The sequence below is a fragment of the Falco cherrug genome, chromosome 4 (assembly GCF_023634085.1).
Source record: "Falco cherrug isolate bFalChe1 chromosome 4, bFalChe1.pri, whole genome shotgun sequence".
NCBI classification, from domain to species: domain Eukaryota; kingdom Metazoa; phylum Chordata; class Aves; order Falconiformes; family Falconidae; genus Falco; species Falco cherrug.
In genome coordinates, this window is record NC_073700.1 from 56,293,876 (window position 1) to 56,315,200 (window position 21,325).

The following is a 21,325-nucleotide window of genomic DNA, read 5'->3' on the forward strand; positions in this document are numbered from 1 at the left end:
TTTAATTCCATTTAAGCTTTCTGTTGACCTCAGATGGCAGATGTAGGGGCACAGTTTCCAACTGGAATTTATAAAGCAGTGTTTGGTGTGAAATGTGGTAAATGCTGTGTGTGCTGTGTAAAGGACTTGCTTTTACAGCTGGAATGATTTTTCTTTGAATGGCATTTCCTTTACCCTCAAAATGACTGCATGGAAACTTGAGGTAAGATATACGCAAGTTCAAATACAGCACATCACAAGAATATGCTGATGGCACTTGGAGAAGTTTCTATTAGTATTATCTTATTTAAAAGAACTTCTAATTGCTTTTGTGTTTAGAACAATAGATCTTACGAGACTTCCTGTAACGAGGGGTTAGGTGCAAGTAACTTCACTCTGAACTTTTTAGGGACTCATTCACTTTTCAGAGAAAAAAAAGGATAGTGGATACACACATGGAAGATTTCAGAGCAAAATCACTGTTGCAGAACATGGGTTTCCAGAAAAATACAGATTGTAGTGCTGATGAGGATAGTGATCAGTCTAGACATGCTAAAACTTCAAGGTTAGCAGGAAGACAAGATGCCTCTGGGAACAGGAAAGTGCATCTGGAAGATGATGAACCCTAACGATAGGCGTTTGCTAGTGCTTGTTTTAGCCCTGTGATTTCTATGCAACTTTCTTTAATGTCAACTTTCAGTTATCAGAGTCTAGTATTTTAGTTCCTGCCCTTGGAAGCCTCTAACCTAAGTGATCTGGAATCTTTCAGCATCTTATTCTTTTGAGTGATGATTTCACTGGTGTTTCTCAAATATTGAAAGACTGCTGAGAAGGTGCTCATTGCACTGCTGCTGGAGTGATGCAGAGGGAAGCTTGGGACTGTCCTCACGTGAATGCCAGTGCTTGCAAATTGTAAGGAGGGGTCTTTTGTTGCAGTTGATACCTCAGTTAGGGTAACATCTTTAAGCCATGGAATAACATAAAAGAATATGGAGTAACTCGGTGGCTCCTGAGTAAGTTTACAGTTAACCATGTCAACTGAGTTTCAAGATTTTTCAAACCAGTTGTGGTCAATAATGTTCTTTTTTATGTCAAATAGCTCTTGAATTTCAGAGGCTTATCCTCCAAGCCTGTTATCTTGAATGCCATTTTTTAAATTGATTTTGACTGCTAGTACTGTGTTTAAAAACGAGTGTGTGGGGGTGTGTGTGCATAAAACTGCATTATAGAGTATGACCCATTTCAGGTCTAAAATTTGGCAACACATAAGCAGTGTAGTTTGGAGCAAATTAGGAAGAAATACTTAAACAGTTTTGTGTTTACAGTTTCCTCATGAGACTATTTTTTCTACAAGGAAAGTCTCCTATCGTCTCTTGAATGACTTGGTTGCCAAATCTTTTGTAATGCTCTTCTCTGAACAACAGGCTGTGTCCCATTGCTATACCTGCACACTACTGGTGCTGTTCACAGATCCTGTTTTCCATGTCATTCTTAATTGTGTAAAACATCAATGTTACCTTTGAAAGCATAGTTTTCACATAAAAGAACGATTTACTTTATAATACAATTAACCAGTGAGTGCATGGGGCACCCTTCAGACTGTGAAAGATGCTTCAGGTGGGGGTGACGCTGTGCAGGGTGCGAACACCCGCCTGCAATGCTTCCTCTGGGGTGGCTGGGCTGGTTAGCGGCGCATGCTGCTCGGTTTGGTAACACTGCTGTATCATCGGGAACCTGTCCAAGTTCCTGTTAAAGCACTGAACGTCTCAGTGATAGAAGATTACCAAGCAAAGCATATTCTGGTAATAAAACATTCTAGAATAAGGGGCTGATAGCTCCAGTCTGCAGGATGCACTTAGGACAGTTAAATGTTATAAGGCCTAGTAAATTTTTATTTACCCAACTTTGTTGCTGCAAATATTAGCAGGATTCTAATTGAAGTTATTACTTGTTATGTATGTATAAAACGGAAATAAAGGACTGGCTGTGGGAGGCAGGTTTGTACAGTAGCAGGTCTGCTGGGGGAGTGCAGGCACGCTGTAATGTGACCAGTGGGCTGTAATGGAAAGTGGAATTTTCCTCTCTGCCAGCCAGCACTGAAAGCTCTGCTATCCCCGGTAATTAAATGGTGGACTACAGACTGTTCGTGTACCCGCACTCTTAGCTAACTGTTGCTCGTTACTCGTTTATTAGGCAACTGCTCATGCGTAACTCCATGGTTTAGTATTTCATAGGTGGCTGGGAATATGAGGGGAAAGAGGGGACAGCCCTTCAGTTTGCTTGGGATATGTTCTTAATGAAATCTTTTGTTTGTTTTCTTTTCAGACTTTGGCGTTAGTGCGTTTCTGGCCACTGGTGGTGACATTACCAGAAATAAAGTCAGGAAAACTTTTGTGGGCACACCTTGCTGGATGGCACCAGAAGTTATGGAACAGGTGAATTGTCCTCTTTGCTGATCTGCACCTGGAGTTCCCTGTTGTCATCAATGGTTGTATTGACTTCAAATTAAGATGATAATTTGGCATCCTGTAAGGCTTTCTTAAAACCACAGGATTTTCTTTGATTTGCCTATTGTAACCAGGCTTGTACTGGAGCATATTAAGTGTTCAGGAGGCTTTTGCCCTGTTGCTTCTCTTCAGGCCTCTGCCTAAGATGAGACAGCTCAGCTGTTGCATAAAGATTAACCTGCCCCTCCCTCTTGCATAAATATGAGGTAGAATATAAATAGTTTCACATGTGGTAAATATGCACATATACAGCTTGGTAACATGCTCTTCTGCACTTGCAAATGTGAGAATCTGGAGCAGCTAATCGCAAGATGTCAGAGTGGGGAGTTGTTACGGTAAAATAATGTGCAGTTGACTTGATTCAGGTTTTTAGTTTTCTCTTGGCTTGTGAGTATCCAGGTTGTAAATGCTGAGAATTGCTTGCCTTTCCCCTTTCCTCCTCTGCTCTTATGGCTAGCTAAGAGATTTACTTCTTGCCATGTGGAGGTATGTCACTTTTTGTCCTCCACTACTTCTAGACTAAACTATAGAAGCTTGTCTCTGTGACTTCTGGTGAAGGCCACAAGGAAACTTTGTTTAATGTAAAAATATCATTGCACACTTCTGATCAAGATCCACAAACAGAATTATGCCACAGTCCTGACAGTGATTGCAAATGCCCTGTCTATTGTATTGATGTCCAGTGCCATAAGCATTCTGAAAATTATCCCTAATCCTCTTAAAAACAGTTTGACAGAGGGCTGGGCTCAGGGTTTGAGTTTTGATAGGTGTGCCAAGCAGAAATACAACTAACTAGAAATGTTTTTACATTTTTCCTTCAAAAAAATCTTTTTAGGAAAAAAACATGGGAAAATACTGTTTTATATTAGTAAACCCACCTTGTTTCTTTTATCTTTGCTGTTCACAATTAAATATTTTGAAGCTTAGGAGGAACTTGAATAAGACCCCTGCATACGTGTATATCTCAAATGAAATGCAGCTAAACCAGTGGTAGAACTTCAATGCATTTTTTCGTATAGCTAAAACTTCTTGAGGGATTGAGATAATTTTGAGATAGCTTATACTATTGATGAAAGGCTTTTTTGATGTTTGGCCTTTTCAGTGGCTCCCCGTGGCGGCACTGAGGGGCTGGTGCATTGCAGCACTCCTGCAACCTCTTCAGAGTGCAAGTCTCACACCGTACATGACGCGCTCCCCAAGTCAGGAGCTGTCTTTGTGAACTTGCTTCTGAACTGCCTCACAGTCATGTTATTTTGGAATTTTTGATGTTGACTTAAAAATAAATAAAAATAGAGTATTCAGTGTTTTGGAAACCAGATTAGAGTTGCCCCTTGCTTTTCTGCCCTTTATGTCCTGTCCTGGTGCACAGGGCACAGCAGGATGGCCAGGACCTAATAGTGCTTCTCCAGGCTCATCGTGGTTAGGGTTGCTGCAGTCTGCAGGACAACAGGGGAAAAAAAGATCTTAAGAAAGGTGCTAAAAAGGAGAAGTGAAGGTTTTAGTGACAAAGGGAGGGTTCTTGATGAAATACATGTATTTCTGAAGAAGGGAGGTTTTTTAGGGAGTCAGGTACTTCCATGAAGGCTGTGCGCATATAACTTGTTACAAATATTAGATGGTAAGGTGGTACTTTGGAAGTGCATGTGAAATCTCTCACTATCCATGTGTATCATCTTGCTGTCTCCCAGCAGGTGTCACTCTGAGCCGCTAAATCTAACCCTGGGAAAAGGATGAAGGGATTGCTGTAGATTAGCCTTCGATATGTAGATATTATTGACTTAATTCCATCTGGTTCAGCATCATTGAGTTCCTTTAGCATGTTAAAACATGATAGCCTGGCATTGTCTTTTAATGTATGTTCACTTGACAGATTTATGGCAAAAGTTGATGAGAAAAATAGATGCTGATATAAACTAATGGCAGGGTGGTGACTAATATGTATTGGACAGATGTCAAGATGAACTGCTGTAAACTGTTTTGAACTTCATAGCTTTAATTTGAAAGCAGAATTATATGATACAATTTAAAACCCACTAAACAGTTAAAATCCCAATGGGGAATGGGGAGTTGTACAAGTGTATAGATGTGCTGCAAGACTAACCGAAAGATAAAGCTAAGAAATACTCCCAAATTATTCTCAAAATCTAAAAATAGTGTGAGAGGGGGGAAAAAAACCCCCACCCTTACAGCATATTTTTTTCTTACACTGTGTCCTTTTAAATTGTACTAGATATCTATGCTTTTTTAGTTAAATGACTTAATCTGTTCATAATCGTGGCATCCATAAACTGAGGCACTTCAAGAAACCTTTCAGACCTTTACGGCTTATGAAAATGATGCTTACAAAGTTGAAGAAATTAGTGCAAGATATAAACTCCTGTTACTACAATAAATTTGAGTTCAATTATAGTATATGAAAAATGGTACAAGAGTGGCTTTTGTTTGTTTGCCAAAATTCAAGATCATCTTAAAGGTAGTTTGCGGAACATTTTTGGCTTCATCACAATGAGTGCCTTTCTAAAGCTTGTTAGGTTAGCTGAACACAATACCCCTATTAGCTTTGCTCTGATTGAATATTCATTTTTCCATAGTCTAGTGAGAAGAGACACAAACCATTCTAAGCAGCCAAAACGCTTTGATTTTTGTAGCTGCTCTTGAAGTTAGTACATAATGTCTCTCCCCTGCAGCAGAGAAAGCAAGTGCCAAAATATTACCTAATAATAACAACGAGGAAGTTACTGCTTTGGCATATGAACTATTTTTTCCTGTGCATGAGGGGAAGTAAAGGCTATAAATTTTTCTGAACAAGCCTGTGTTTAATGTCAAGTGCAGAAGCTACTGTTAATTAGTGGAGGGAAATAATAGTCTGCAAACAGGAATGAGGGGCTTTTGACTGAGCTGGTATGTACTGAAGTTTCAGGATTAAGCATGTTTGCAGTCAAATTGATTAAGCGGTTGACTAAAAGTGTAGTGAGGTCTGTATGTCCCCAGGGGATAACAATCCATCTATTAACTATGAGAGCTTCATTATGCTCTTTAATGACTTTCTGTATCTTTGTGTAGAAGTCGGAGCCTGGTTTAACCCAGTGCCCCTTTATGTTCTACACATGGAGAGGTTTATGGCAGAGCAGTCCTAGCTGCACAGTCCATAACCATATCTTCAGCAGGCTGACTTCTAAAACACCTCCTTGAAGGTATAAGGAGCTGGGGGGAGAGGAGGGGGAAGGTGTTCTTTCCATCTCTTTGACATTATAGTGCTGGTCTTTCCAAATTCGAGAGGAGAGGAAGGAAAGGGCGAAAGGTTGTGTAATAGGCTAAAGAAAGGGATTGTAGTATTGCATAGCAAGAGGCACATGCTAACATTCTTGAATATTTTTCAGGTCAGAGGATATGATTTCAAGGCAGACATCTGGAGTTTTGGGATCACTGCTATCGAACTGGCTACAGGGGCAGCTCCCTACCACAAATACCCACCGATGAAGGTGAGCAGGTCTCCAGATACTTGTGCAAGATAAAGGATCAGTGTGTTTTGTGGAAGTTTCCAAGAATTTGGCCAGCATGCTTTGTTGCAGAGTTTGTCCTCTCAACTTGCACTTGTGGATCACGATGTTCTTGGATTTGTCTGAAGGCACTTTTTAAAAATACGCCACTTAATCAGCATTGTCTGAAACGGCAGTTCTTATTTAGATTATGAGTCTCACCAGGGTCACCATTCTTGAGGGGAACGCTGTGTGTTTTAGTCCCGGAGCCTCTGAAGGCAGCAGATGTTTTTAGGACTAGAAATAGCGGTTCCAAACAAGTTATCTGGCATCCAGTAACACTGGGATGGTGAGCCATTCCTTCTCCTACACTGACAATCCTTCTTGATACCTCTCAGAAGCCCTGTTATCAGTTAATCCAAAAGAATCTTACTTTGTTTAATGCCAACGCAGTTCTGTCAATTACTGGACCAGTGGAAAGTACCACATCAGTATGAAATGGCGCGGTATCAGCAACGCTAATATTTTATTGAAGCTGAGGTGGAGGAAGTGTTCTTGTATAAACACTGATACTTCAGAAATCTTTTTTGAATATCTTGAACTGTACATCCCCTTATAGTTTTGCTAACTTTCCCTACTGCCTGACTCTTGAACCAGGAGCTACTTTCCAACATGCTGCTCTTTCAGGGAGTCTACATCTTAAGAGTTGACCCCATCAGTTGAGGTCTGAAGCATCCTGTCTTACTGAGCTTTGAGATCTTCTTTCTTAGCCCCTTTGTGAGATCTGATGGGGTTCTGTCTCAGTCACAAAACTTTGAGCCCCTTTGGCACACCCTCCTGAAGGCTGCTTTGCTTCTGCTTCTGGGTTTCATGCTCCCTCGGGTCGAGGAGGGGTGGAGAGCCCTTTTAGTAATCTCATAGCTTATGGTTAGACTAGTTACCTGAGATACAGGCCTGTGGGTGCTAGGTCCCTCAATTTTAGGCATACTATGGGGCAAGCTTTCCTTCTCCGAGTCTTTTAACTGTTGGAGTGCTATGCAAGTTGGGTGTCACCTCTTTAGGACCTGGGTGCATCCCCTCCCACTCTGCAATTACAATAACATTCTGGAATCCAGTAGCTCCTAACACATTAGAACAAGCACATCCATGTGATGCTTTAAATGCCAGGACTTTTGCACTGGTTTAACTCTTGTGGAACAGAATTAATATTAAGATTTTTGTCACCTCTGTGCAGGGACTGTTGCTTAGCTGAGTGATTTGGAAATGCCATTAAAGTTCATACCATATCAGTGATTGTAGCAGAGCAGCAAGGCGTTCAGGAAAATGTTTTGCTGCTTTAGCTGTGCTGTTTTCATGGATACTTCCTTCTGTGCTGTAATTATTGGTAGCATTTTGCAGCAGCTTCTGTAAGCTGTACTTCTGTTTATTGTGTTTTGAATGCGTGGGTTGTAGCTTTCAGTGCAAAGATCACCTATTTAGTATCATGTGTTGTTGTATAGTAGATGGAATTATGCGTTTCCAGTTCTATGAGGTGTGAGTTCCAGTTGTGCAGCCTGCAAGAGGACTTCTGCCTTTTATTTATTGAATGTAATTGTATTTCACTGCAGATTAATTTTATTAAACAGCAAAATGACACATGCATTAAGTGGCCCTCCAAGGAGAGTGGAGGAAAAAAGCATGGAATTTTGTCATGGACTGTATAATTTCAGCTAGATTGATGGGCTCTTGCTGCCCTAAGCAATATAGCTGTTGAAAGCTATTTAAATGTGCAATGTGCTGCTTCCTTTTCTAAAAATAGATATTCATCTGTATGTAGGTGACAAGTGAAAATGGAAATGAGTAATTTTCTCCCTTTCAGAATATCTGAGTGATGTGAAGGAAATAATCAGTTTGGCTTGATAGGTGCTTGTGTGAGAAATGTCTTCACCTGCTCTTGGATTGGTACATGGAAGTGAACCTTCACATATTTTTTTTTTTTTGTTGCCTTTCTTTTACATTAATTTGATTTCTAGCTAAGAAATATCTGCAGGGAGATCTAAACAGAGCCTTTGAATCAAATGCCTCGCAGAACTGCTCGTCTCAAATGAGGAAGGCTGGTAGAAGTTCTGCTGTGCTTACACCTTTAATCACACCAAGCATGCCTGAAAGCACATCCCAGCCTTGTGTTTGTGCTGCACTGTGGGCCAGGAGATGTGATTGAAAACAATAGCATAAATGATTGGGTATAAATTAGCCTGGCTTCTCAAGGAAAGGAGGCGGAGGTAACTCTCTGTACCCTGTTGTATGGGTCTTGAACCTCTCAGCTGACAGTCAGAATTTGCAGAGGTGTAAATGTTTTGAAAATTGTTTCTACAAAGTTAGTGAATGGGGGAAATGGAGAGGAGAGACCCTATAATCACCTTGAGGAAAAGGTAGGTGAGTTTTTGCTCTCTGATGAATGTGAGGAGACTACCTAAATTGTAAAAAAAACTTTACTCTGAGCTCTGGCTACCGTCAGAGAGCTGTTGTGATGAAACGGTCCTTGTTGACTCAGATGCTTGATGAAAATGCTTGTCCAAAATACAGTGTTCCCAAGATCTGTTTCTAACAAAGGCCAAGAAAAATCTCACTGCCAATAGACATAATTCTTTCAGGTTTTAATGCTGACGCTACAAAATGATCCTCCATCTTTGGAAACTGGTGTGCAAGATAAGGAGATGCTGAAGAAGTATGGGAAATCATTTAGGAAGATGATTTCATCGTGCCTACAAAAGGACCCTGAGAAAAGGTAAGATCAGGTAGCACCCCCAACACAACAAACCTGAAACAAACCCACAAAACTCACTGTATTCCCTATTTTTTTTTAAAGCTGGTACACTGTCTTACCCTCCAGTGTTTCAGTCACAAAGGACACAGCAATCTTGCTGTGTGTCAGCAAATTCTCTTGGCTGTCCTTAATTTTGTGGATAAATGTCTGGCGTTGTGCCTGGCCCCGGGGCACACATCTTCCATTTGGGTTAATGAGAGTGCATCCCAGTCCACTGTGTGTGTAGTGTCATTCTCCCCCTCTGCCACCTCCAGCAGGTGACAGCAGTTCAAGCTTTGTACCCAGGCAAAACTGCTCTGTGTTTATAAATCAGAAATCACATGTTGGGCAATATGTGTTGACTTGTGAAGCTTCATAAATAGACTTTTTAACGTTTTGCCAGTGCAAAGAAGGCTTTCAGTGTAGTTTTGACTTGCTTAATTGTAAGTAATATTTGGCTGGGGGGGGGCGGGGCGGGGGAAATCAGGAAAACCACTGGTAAACTTTACCAACACGTTTTCGTCAATACAGGTTGTTTAGAGTGACCTGATGACACTTTCAGTCTTCCTTGTGACAGTAGCTTAAATAGTCAGTGGTGTTAGAGATACTGCCAAGGAAGGGGGTGTTGCATATGTTGTGGTTCCTAGGATAGCATGTTATGTCATTGCTCAAAGCTGCATGAGGGTCCAGCTGTCGATGGCACTGTTTAAAACCCACAGCCCGTCACATAGGATGGCTCAGACCTGTATCTGTGGAGGACAGTCATAGTATTTGCCAGTTTGTGAAACTGAAGGAATGTTCATCATGTGTTAAAATTAATGTTCCTTAAAAGACAAAGGTAAAGAGAGACACCTTCCCACAGATCAGTTTTTGTAGCTGTTAGTTTTCTTTTTTTCCTCAGTAAGCAAACTAAGCAAACTACTTCTGGAAAGTCCCTTCATAAAATAATAATAAAGACATTTTTCAGTTCCCTTTTGTGACAGATCCAGGAACAAAGGCTTCTCACGCTTTGTGAGATGGGATCTCTTTCTTCTAACAAGCTCTACACTTGAAATGCTTAATGAATCCAGTGGAGTGCTTGATAAATGCTGATAGCAGGGGTTTTTTTCCCAGCAGGATGTTTTTCATCGGTTCTAAAGCATATCCTGTCCCTGCAGGTTAGAATGTGTGCTGATCAGAATTAAACATAATAGCTTTGAATCGTGGCATACTCCTGCTTTCTTCTCAAGCACCACTAACAGGCTTTGTCATCATCCTGACTATGGGAGCAGGAGGTCAGCTGGTAAAGAGCAACTAGCAGAATCAGATATGCTCATGCATATTGTGTGGGTTTGCAAAGAGGAGAATTTAGTGTGATTGTTTTTTAATTATTTTTGGGGCTCCCTTGCTATAAGGTAGATGATTTTTTTGTTAGAACAGTCTGAGGTGAAATAAACCCTGTGATGAATGGCCTTTGCAAGGCAATAATTAAACTCTATTACTATTTAAGCACAGTTTACAGTGTGAGAAATGCTGTAAGCTGGTACTTTCTCGTGTTGATCTGAGTTGTCAGAAAGTTCCTTCTAAACTGACCAAGGGATGTCTTTTTTTTTTTTCCCCCCCCGTATTTATCCTAAAGCCATACTTAAAGGGGAAAAATAGTTTGTACTTGATCATTTTTTATTAGACAAAGATTGATCATCCTGCCTGTGCTTAATAGAACTAATTATGCACATATAATCAGGTATCTCTGAAATAACGCTGTTACTTGGACATGGTGAGTACTGCACTCCTGCTGCTGGTGATGATCCTTCATTTCACTTTTGAGCAAATTATTTGTGTGATCTATCAAACTATCTCTAAGAGACTCAAGTTCTGTATCAAAATAGGAGCAATTTCTCCCCCCACCCCCTGCCTCCCAGTTATTCACTGCTTTTGAACAGAATAAACTTTGATCAGGATACACTGAGTGTTTAAAAGACTTCTGGTGTAAAATTTATTGGGAATACATTGACTGATTTTTGGGGGAATTGTGCAGGAGAAGCTGATGCACTTACGAGATGCCATGTTACAACAAGCAGCAGCAACCTGGATGACTGTTGTGTTGAAAAGGAGCATTTGTAATTCTTTTCTACATCTGTTTTTATTGACAGACCAACAGCAGCAGAACTCTTAAGACACAAATTTTTCACAAAAGCGAAGGTAAGAAAACACTTCCTAAACTTTGTGCAGAAGCTGTGGAGAGGCCTTTTCCAGAAGTATGATAGGTGTCGTAACAGCTTTATTGGCAGTTGTGGGCTGTTTCACTTAAGGCCAGCATAGCTGAGTTGAACGGGTCATTGTGAACGAACAGACTGAAACTCCTCTCCTGTACCTCCTTGTGTATGCTGCTATTAAGACAAATTATCTAGAAATTCTTGAGCATTTAAATGTCTTTCAGTGGCTTTTGGTTTTTTTTTTTTCTTTGCTTGTAATGGTGCCATTGTGGCTGCCTGTCCAACTGTAAAGGCCTCTGTAGCAGTAAATGTAACTTATATTTTAGTGTAAACTCTGTAATGAGTCTGTATGCAAAGCAGTGAATGAGGCCCACTGTGCAGAGGGCTACCTAAAACTATTTCACCCTGTGTTGCATTCTGGACAATGAAGATCCTGTGATGAAAAATAGTAGGAGACTCCCATTTCTAGCCTTGAACTTTCTAGAATTTCTAGAAAGTGAACTGCCAGTGAGTGTTTATGTAATTACTGCCTGGAGATTAGTGCATATGCAATGTGCAAGGTCTTACTGTGGGAGACAGACAGAAATAATACAAGGGAGAATTTTATTTCCATGGGAATGAGGAGATATTTCCTGTTTGTTTATTTTTTTATGGTATATTTGTGATCAAAATACTGGGTTTTATAGCAGAACAGAGATTAAACTGTTGAAAAGATACCTGATACCTAGGATAGCACAACACCATCGCCAATTAATCAAAGTAGTTTTCAGCTTTTGGGTTAAGGTGCTTAAATGGAAGTGGCCACATCTAGGTATCTGCACAGGAGCTGAATGTCCTGTTAAAGTTGATAGAAATCTTAATAAGTGCAACCAAGGGAGTCTAGAGTGATCCAGTTTATGAAATGTAGGAGTTTGCTTTAGGGCAAGTTTAATTGATGTCCAGGCTCTTGACAGTATTAACTAGGTTTTCATTGTCCATGATGGGATTTTAGGTAACTGAACGGTGTGCATCTGTGCATACTTGGATACACACTTGGTGTCCAAAGTAACAAGATGGTTTACACATTGCTGACCTTTCTCTGTTTGGTTTTGCAAGTTCCAGTTCATGTTACCTACTTCGTTGTGTGTAAAATCTTTCATGCTTTCATTAAGCTGCTTCAGAGTAACATATTAGCATATGTGGTGATAGAAAGTTAACATTACTATAGATGAGGCAATACTTAAACCAGCAGCCGAAGCGAAAATGTGTGTCAGTTAACACTCAGTGTTAAATGACTTTCATACATCAGCCACTGCCAAACTGACAGCTGTAACTTGACGATGGAAGAATCCAACTTCTGCACTTCTGTATTGATCTATATATTTAAATAGAGTATGTTATGTAAAAGTATGTTTTGATAATGCTGCAAGCCACTTATCAGGAGCTGACAGTGTATGTCTTGAGGCTTTCCATCCTGCATGCAAGAAACCATCATGGGGGAGTTCTGGGAGCACTTTGTGGGCAGAGATGGCAGGGCTATCCAACCTCACCTGTGTGAAATACCCAGCCAGATCCCATGCTCTTGCTGGGGTGCTTGCCTGGCATGCATCCCCTGCAACCAGCAGTTTGGCTCTGCAGCCAGTGGTTGGAAAATTGTACACTCAGGAGCCCACGTTAGCCGGTCCAGAGCTTGCTGAAGAGGAGATTTAATACAGTAAAGCATCACAGCAGATTCCCAATACGTAATCTCTTGGGATCACTGTATTTACTTCCTCTCTGAACATCGTGTGCTGTATGTTTTTTCAGCTGCTTGAAATCCTGCTGCCCCCATTCCTTGGTCTTGTTACTCCAGCATAGAGGGGTTCCTGTGTCCTGGCCTGCCTCACATCTGAGGTTTGCCTTTGACTGTAGGACAGGCATAAATTTAGATGTAAGATAAAGCAAAGGGGCTAGATCCAGGTGGCATAATGTCTGCGAATGGAAGAATGCCAAATGTCTCAGCAGTGTATCAGATGCTGAAGTACATTCTTCAATAAATCTGGTAGAATTTTAGTTGTTAGTTCCACATCACTTTGCATGCGGAAAGTGGCACTAGCTAACTGAAAAGGTATTTAGGATGAAGCATCATATACTCCAGATATGTCCATGATGAAGCATCATATACGTCCAAAGGAAGAAAGTGGTTAATATCTTTGGGAGAGTGGGGATGAACATTTAAAACACTTTCTGTTAGAAATAGCATAACAGTTTCTTATCAGAGACGCTGAAGGAATCAAAGGGCATTTTCAGCAATGCAAATGTTTGGTGTTGGTTTTTTGTGCAGAATAAAGAGTTTCTACAAGAGAAGATGTTGCAGAGAGCACCAACAATCACTGAAAGATCCAAAAAGGTACTGAAAACCTCCTGTGTTCTTGCGGTTAGTCATACTAGTATGTTATGCTTGTGTTCACATTTTTAACGATAATTACTGTGGTATGGCATTCTCTAGATAGAACTAGACATTTCAATAAAGTATTCGTGTATCCCGGCAGGTGGTGCGACCTGAAGATGCTCTTGTGCTCTGTCTCCTAAAAAAGATAACTATAGAAATTGTCTGCTTGACTTACAAGTTTTCTCTCTTTGTGCTGAGTAGGTCCGGAGAGTCCCAGGTTCCAGTGGACGTCTTCATAAGACTGAAGATGGTGGCTGGGAGTGGAGTGACGATGAACTAGATGAAGAAAGTGAGGAAGGCAGAGCAGCAATTTCACAGCTCAGGGTGGGTCCTCAAATTCCAGTAGCTCTGTCTCTGTTTTGTTTTCTAACTGTGATACATTAAATATCCCTGGGAAGCCTGTGGCCTTGTTTTAAGTATGATACACAGTAAGTTGTTATCCCTCCCCTCAAGTTCATAGACAAACCAGAGAGAAAGCAGGCTGAAGGTTGATGGAATTGTATTGATCTGGGGTTTTTTCTGTCATCGTTCTGGGGCTCAACTGGTCTCATTCAGGGATGTTGAACCAAATTAGGAACATGAATTCAGACAGTCTGCTTCCAGCTCAGCATACTAATTCACTTGAGCTACGATATTCTCTTTGCTTTTAAGGGTGCTGACTGTTTGAGATGTTCTTATGGAAGTGTCAGGAGAGGTTTTGTCCTGCTGGCCTCTCCAGGATGGAGCTGAAATCAATAGGGCCTGTGCTTATGGCAGATACCCGAAACACTCAGGGACTAGTTCTGTCCCCTTGGTTACACTGACATCAGTTAGTCCTAGTAGATGATGCTATGGCATCCCTGTGATTGGTCTAGCACTTGAAAATGCTCCAAAAACCACCATCTCCCTCTCTCCACAAAAACTCCCAAGCCCAGACAAACTCCCAGTAGCACAGGAAATGCATAATAGAAGACTAAAAGATTACTGGGGAAACACAGTCCAGAAATTTATTGTAATTGGCAGTGTGGATTTTGACTGTAATGGCTTGCCTATTTCCCTTTTTTTACAGCTTGATTAAGATGCATAGTTCACTTAATTCTGTAATTCAGTTGGTGAGACAGTAAAGGATTTTTAGGGGAAGTTTTTCAATTTGAAAAAGGGGGGGGGGGGGGAAGCAGTATTGGTTTGAAGCATTTATCCCTTTACAACTTTTCACATTTCTCTTTCATTGGTCTTCCTTCTACTGGTGTTCTGTATGGACACTTAAATATTGAAAGCCAGATTTTGCATCCTTTGAAATGCTTGGGTTTTTAAAGGCCACTATTGATCCAGGAATTCCATACTTCATGGCAACAGCTATTGTGACTTTTTAAAGACCTGATTGTACCCAGCTTTGTATTGCACAGTCAAGGAGGATCTCTTGGTACCAAGTGGCTACTACTGAAATTCCTGATGCTTTATGAGCGGGAATCTTCTAAATTCCTTTTGTAGGTTAAAATGTGATCAAATTTTAGGAAGCAGTATTGTAGAAAAACCTTAACTCCGTTTCAGAGATTACTTAGAACTTGTTCTGTCTTGTCTTAAGCTCAGGGTACTATGACTTAATACTGTTTACTGTGTTTTGAACGGTACTGACTTGTTTCTTTCCTCTTAATGCAGAAAAAAGCAGATTGACACGCATGTTTACAAGCTCCTTTTCAAGCCAGTTTGGTTTTTTTCTTCAAACTTTGGCACATTTCCTTGTACTGCTCTCTGTTCTGATTGCTCTAATTTGGGTTGTGCTTGACCTCTACTTCTAGGTCTCCCCTTCAAGAAACCTTTAGGATGGGTGTTGGAGCAGTAGGTCTCAGTTCAGTTACCTAAAGGCAGATGTATACTGCCATTTTGGAAGCACCAGTATAGATAAACCACAGACCTCTGGGAGACCTGTACCTTTCTGGAGGTCAGGAAGGGCACCATGGCACCTTAGACCTCACTACATGTCTGCCTGGGTACTTGAATCCTGCCCTCGGTGTCTTTTCTTTGCACACCTTTGGAGTCGCTTTCTCCTACCTGAAGATGAAGGGATAGGGATGCCTGTGCATCTCTGGCATTTGATCCTTTTTCAAGCAGTCTTATGACTTGTATCCAGACTGCCAGTGTTTGGCACAAATACGATGGTGTTATTGAGGACTAGTGTTTATCATGTGGTTTTGGCCATATTTCAAACACAGGGTATAAATTCCACCTGTCTGTAATCGCTCTGCAGTTTTAACTAAGCTGTAGGATGGAATAACTTGTGTTAACTAGGTGTCACCTTTTATTCCTGCCCATTGCACTTGGGGTGGAATAAATGATCTTTAAAGGTCCTTTCCAACCCAAACTATTCTGTGATACCATCTGTAACTGCGTTTCGTTGCTGTCAGCCTTAAAGTAAAAGGATACCTCACAGATTGACTTGATTTGCTAAAATACTTAAGTATTAACATGCACAAAAGCATCTACATAAAGGAAAAGTGTTTGTACTTTTTGCTTGTCTCCACTTTGCAGGCAAAAAATAGGGTGAATTTAATGTGTACAAATACGTATTTTAAAAGTCTCTTGCTAGGACTGCACCTGAAAGCAGTCAAATATTTGTTATAAACAGAGCCAGAAATATCTGCTCAATTCATTGAATGTAACGTTGACCAGCAAGTCACTGTCTTTTGGATATAAAGACTTACTGAGCTTCTTTCTTCTCTGCATTTACAACCTTGAATTCAAACTAAAGCAATTGTGCCATGTGGGCTCTTAAATCATTCACCTTCTGTTACTCAATAAATCTGTGCAGTGGCATGCCGTGTGGTCACATTTCACTGGTTACTCACATCACCTCTGATTACACAAGCAAAAATAAGTTAGAACTAATACATTTCAGCACATCCCCACAGTCATCCTATTTGTGCCTTAATTAGGTAAATGTCTTTTATGATTAGTCCAGTTTCCTTTCCGTCTGTTCATATTTTTCCTTAGTTTACTTCTGTTCGTCATTTATCAGGGTTAGTTGTTAGCTGTGGGGCAGGGCTACTGTTTCTGTACTTGTCTGTGCAGTGTCTAACACACTGTGATCTTTCAGACAAGTTCCTTTTTGAGTTATTCCTTGAGGCATCTGGGTACTCTCATATATGAGTTTTGTGCCTGAAGGAACGGTGCTGCAGATGTGGAGCATGGCTGTTTATCTCTGGGAGCAATGCCACGTTTTTCATCTTGCCTGCTAACTGTCAAGTGAAGGCTCAGCATATTGAGATGGATTTCAGGCTTTACCTTTCCAGCTGCATGACTTTTTTTCCTGACAGCCTGCACATAGACATAGTCATTGGGGAGGAGCTGTTCCCTCTCCTCCTGTCCAGAGGGCTTTTTGCAAGTTGCTGTTCTGAGAATAAGACTTTCTAACCTTTTCCTGTGTTCATATGTTACAAACTGCTCTGATTGGCATTCGTTAAGGTAGTGGCATTGGTTAGTGCATGAACTGGCACAAGATACGGTGGCATGATGAGATGTTCTTCTGTTGAACTTGTTCTGTCCTAATCACAACCTGTCTTTTAGACTGTTATGTGGAGAAGGAACATCTATTTTGTTAATTCCAGCATGGACTGAGCCATCCCACCTGTCTTGTCTCCACGTGGTAATGGGACATGCTAGAAGTCAAAGCTGCAGGCTATCTTAAATGCAGGGCTTTCCAGGAGTACTTGGCAGTCTCTTCCTGCTGACGTGAAATAGCGAACACAGTTGCCTTTGTTTTACTGATAAGCAAAGATCGGTTGCGTTTCTGTGACTGCACTTTCCCCTCCGTTCCACTAATCTGTTTCAGTGCTGAACTTGTGTACACCTGTTGGTTTTCTGCTTTCTTTCACAGAGAGCATAATATGATGCAGAGTCCAAGGACAAGGAGAGAAGATGAGAGATTTCTTTCTGTAAAGTAGCACAGTTAAGGCTGGTTTCTCCCCCCACCCCCCAGGTTTTGTATGGTTTAAACAAGTTTGTGAAATAGCTCCCAAAGTAGACGAAGGGGATTTGTTTCCTAGTGGAATTCTGCAGGGCAGATTTGCATGGCTTATCTTTTTTTCTGCAGGACTTGGGTAGCCTAAAATGGATTTTGCCATCTTGGTGCACAAGTAATTTGGTCCAGTCTGAGTGGTTATCAAGAGTACTGGATTTTGCTAATAGTTAACAACAGTAGCAACATAGGGCATGGTATGCCAGTGTGTAAATATCAACTGCAAGTTCTAGAACAGGACTGTATGTTTCTGGGTGGTATGATATGATAAAGTTGCCAATAAGTTGTGTGGTGTTCCTTTTATTGTGCATCTTAATACATATGTGGAACTTGAAAGCAATTATGTAGATTTCATGTGTTCAGTAGGGTTCTGACAAGTCCTTCTAGTCAGTCAGTTTCACTTTTGTCTAGGCAATGACACTTTTTTTCTGTTTTTCAGTCTCCCAGAGTGAAAGAACCTGTACAGAATTCCGAGGTAAGTTATAATTGCAAATGGCTTGCCAAAATGATGACTCTTAGCTATGGCTGTATTTTCAAGGAACATGTTTTTATTAGCCTTTGGAAACAAACCTGTGTGAAGCAGAAGCTAGTATCTAGCTGAGTCTGCTTGAAAACCTCCCTATGAAAGGAATCATTGGTTGTGTAATGCCAAGAGGTCTTCCTGAGGTAACTTTGGTGTGTATCTTTTCAACTTTACTTGCTATGGCAAAAGTCTATGTGTTGTAAGATGATGTATTGGTCATAAGAATAATCTAAGCAAAACAACCTCAACAAAACACAACTTTAAAATGTCGGTTTTGCATAGTCTAATTCACTGGTTTGGAACCTGTGCTCAGAACTGTGAAATACTTCTGTAGTAGTATTTGATAGCAAACAAAACTTCAGCTGCAACTTATGATCTGCCTTCAGTTCTGTCCTGTGTTTCTTACATTAGGAATATTAGTATATAGTATCTTTCAGTGATAGATGCTGCTTATCTTTCAGAGACTGTGCTATGTCTTTCTTTTCTCTGTGTGGAAAGATAAACAAAGCTGACTCCTAGAAATCAGTCTTTGGTTAGACTGTCCTGTTCTTCCTTCATCTGTTTCCAAGGTTTGATTATAAAGGGGGATCTTAAGAAAAATAAACTCTAAATTCAAAGAAAAAGCTGAGAACCAGAATCCCTTTGGAATTAACTTCCCCATTGTGATACATCCTTTGATATATATTGTGATTTGGAGGTCTGCTGCCCGGAATTTCAATACTCAAGGCGATTTATATTTCCTACAACTTAGCGGAGTAACTTGCAGGGCACTCTGAAGAACTGTCATCAAGTTTACAGTTCTTTGGCTATCATGCCAAAATCGGTTTCTCTGTTCTGAATAACACAGTATCTTAGCTTTTTATTCTCCTTCACCAGTGAGTAAAACTTGCAAGTCTCAGGGAAGAAGGGGTCCCTGGACATAAGGATACATTAAACTCCTTGAATGCCAGCTTGGGATCAGGTTTAGTGTCCTGGAGAATGCCCTTGGTGATGCACTTAGAGAAGCAATTTGTACATTAAATGAGCACTTCTTGGAAATCTGGTGCTTGAGTCAGAACACTTGAGTTCCTTTTCTCATTAAACCACCTTTTTTCTTGCAGCTATTCCCATCAGCTGAGCCTCCAGGTCCTTCACTCAATGCTGCAGCACAGGCATCTACTCAACTACCTCAGGCTGCAGGACAAGTACCTGCACAACCTCAAACTGCTGTACCTCCACCTAGTCAGGCTCCTCCAGCAGCCCCAGCAGCAGCCCAGGTAAGATCAGATGGAAACCCTTCACATCGGCCTTCAGCTTTGCACTTAGCTATTCTATTCCAGACATGCTAAAGTGATGTGAAGCCATGAAAGTTGCTTGTCCGGAGTTGATTTAGTGCTGCTGCTTCTGCAGAAGTTATAGCTGGCCTGGTGGCTTGCAAAAGGAAGACAGTCAGTGGCGTGTGGCAGTCTTCCATTCTTATTCTGTGTGTGAGCAGTGACTTCTTATGCTGTTTAGGGAGTGTACTCTGGCTTTTGAAGCAAGGCTAAAGGTAATAAAAAAGGAGAGTATCATTTCAGCGGAAGCTGCTTGTTCCTGGTATTTAAGGTGCAGCACAAACAGGCTCAGGTTGTGTGTCTCGGCATCACTGGCATCTATGGGATAAGAGGGGAGAGAAAAGCGAGAGGAAGAAACTAGAACATACACATTCTCCAGACATCAGAAAAGAGACAGGAGGTCTAGGTTAAAACTGTCCTTGTAGCAGTCAAAAATTGTGGAGAAACTCCATCTTTGGGAAGCTCTGAACCTTGTGGTGCTTTCAAACACTTCCATTTCAAGCAGAGAGGGAAGAATGGACCTTTAGGGGGGAAGTACAGGGGAAGTGAAAGCTTGATAACTCTAATTCTTAGCTACTTCACCCCAAAGTGTAGGATATAGGTCAGATAGGCAGGCATAGCGAAGTCAAAAGGAGCTCTGACTTGTGTTAAAAAGAGAAAAATGGCCAACCCAAATCATTACTGAGACACTTGGAACATGTCTTGTGGTTTGCTGGAGTGAAGTACTGCAGAGTTTGCCAGACTCCTGAATGATGGCACTGCTTTCATATAAAAGACACCAATGTTCATATTTGTTGGTAAGGAGAGGCTGTTGCTGTTGGAGGTGGGGCAGGCTACCATCACCCTTTGGCAGACCGAAGGGGAAGAGACTTGGCAGTGTTGGTCAGAAGAACAACTCTTAGGGCTTACTCCTTCCTAGAAATGTTTCATTATTTTTATTTTAAGGAATATAGAAAGATACATATATCACTTCACTGCAGTCAGCTCATGTTCTTGTTTACAAAACAGTTAGAGACAGGGCGTTAGTCATTTAAAAAAAATAGTGGAGTTGGGGTCTGACATATTCTTGGCTATATTGAAAGTAGTTTAATGCTTAAATCAAACCCCTTCAAATCCCTTGAAAAAGGGCGAGTGTTTAATCCCTGAATTTTATGCAGCAGTTGAAACACCAGCAGCACTGAAGGCCAGGACTCTCCATTCGGTAAAATGAAGTAGCAGTGTTGGTCTTAGTGAAAGTGTTTTGATTTGCACTAGCAGAGTATCTTGCTCCGTGCCACTAGTGCCCAATAGCTTATTTGTTTGGTAGCTTGTCCTAAGGTGAACTTCATACCTGTATCAGTGTGTTCTTCATAGCTCTTTTTTTGTCAATATGATGTTCTTTACAGTGCTCTGTATCAGTGTGTTATTCTTTGTAGCTTGTTGGTTACTGTTTTGCAGACCTCTGGGTTTCTCTATGAACCCTTGTTTGTTTTCACTGACCTGGTAAAGCTTTCAGCTTCAACAGAAACGAGATTGTGATCAGAAGCCCTGAGCTGCATTGCTGGCGCAAGAGCACCAACAGATGGAGTAAAATACTTAAAGTCTTAAACAAAGGGTTTATTTTTTTTTCTCTCATGAAAAAGCAGGTGATCTAGATGAAAAAACTTGGTCAAGACCTCTAGACTTAAATTATCAGCCTAGCATTGTGTCTGTCTTGTTACTGCAGATTTAAAACCCCTGCCTCAGCATGGGCAGTACAGATGACTTGTGCAGTGGAAGAGCTGACCCTTCTCTGTTTTGTTTGGTGGGTTTTTTTGGTGGAGATTGATTAACGATTAGCCCTTTACTGAAAGTATCACAAGTGCTGTAAAGATGGACACCTCCTGGATGTTTCCTATTGAAAAGCTGCTGTTGGCTGATATAAAAGGCTTTGATTACATGTTCCAGTAATCCAGTAATTACTCAGAAGTCATTTAAAACTAAAATAAGCAGCTATAAAATTGGTGCTAAATGCTCTTAAAAGCCTTTGATTTCACAGAAAAGTAACGGAGAGTATATGCTAATCTGCCAGTTGAATTATTTTCTAGGTACTCTTCACAATTTTATCAGGTTTTAAAATCAGTTGTTTGGGGCAGGGATTAAAACACAGGAGGTCTTGAAG

General features: G+C 40.9%; 1 protein-coding gene across 1 annotated transcript in view; it reads left to right on the plus strand.

Annotated features, from left to right (window-relative positions):
• The window catches only part of OXSR1 (oxidative stress responsive kinase 1), a 93,582-nt gene that overhangs the window by 65,852 nt on the left and 6,405 nt on the right, over positions 1-21,325 (plus strand). Inside the window, exons 6-13 of the mRNA XM_055708349.1 lie at positions 2,305-2,414; positions 5,867-5,968; positions 8,599-8,732; positions 10,883-10,931; positions 13,248-13,313; positions 13,557-13,679; positions 17,789-17,824; positions 18,973-19,128. Coding sequence (XP_055564324.1) covers positions 2,305-2,414; positions 5,867-5,968; positions 8,599-8,732; positions 10,883-10,931; positions 13,248-13,313; positions 13,557-13,679; positions 17,789-17,824; positions 18,973-19,128 — 776 coding nt within the window. The remainder of the gene's footprint in view (positions 1-2,304; positions 2,415-5,866; positions 5,969-8,598; positions 8,733-10,882; positions 10,932-13,247; positions 13,314-13,556; positions 13,680-17,788; positions 17,825-18,972; positions 19,129-21,325) is intronic.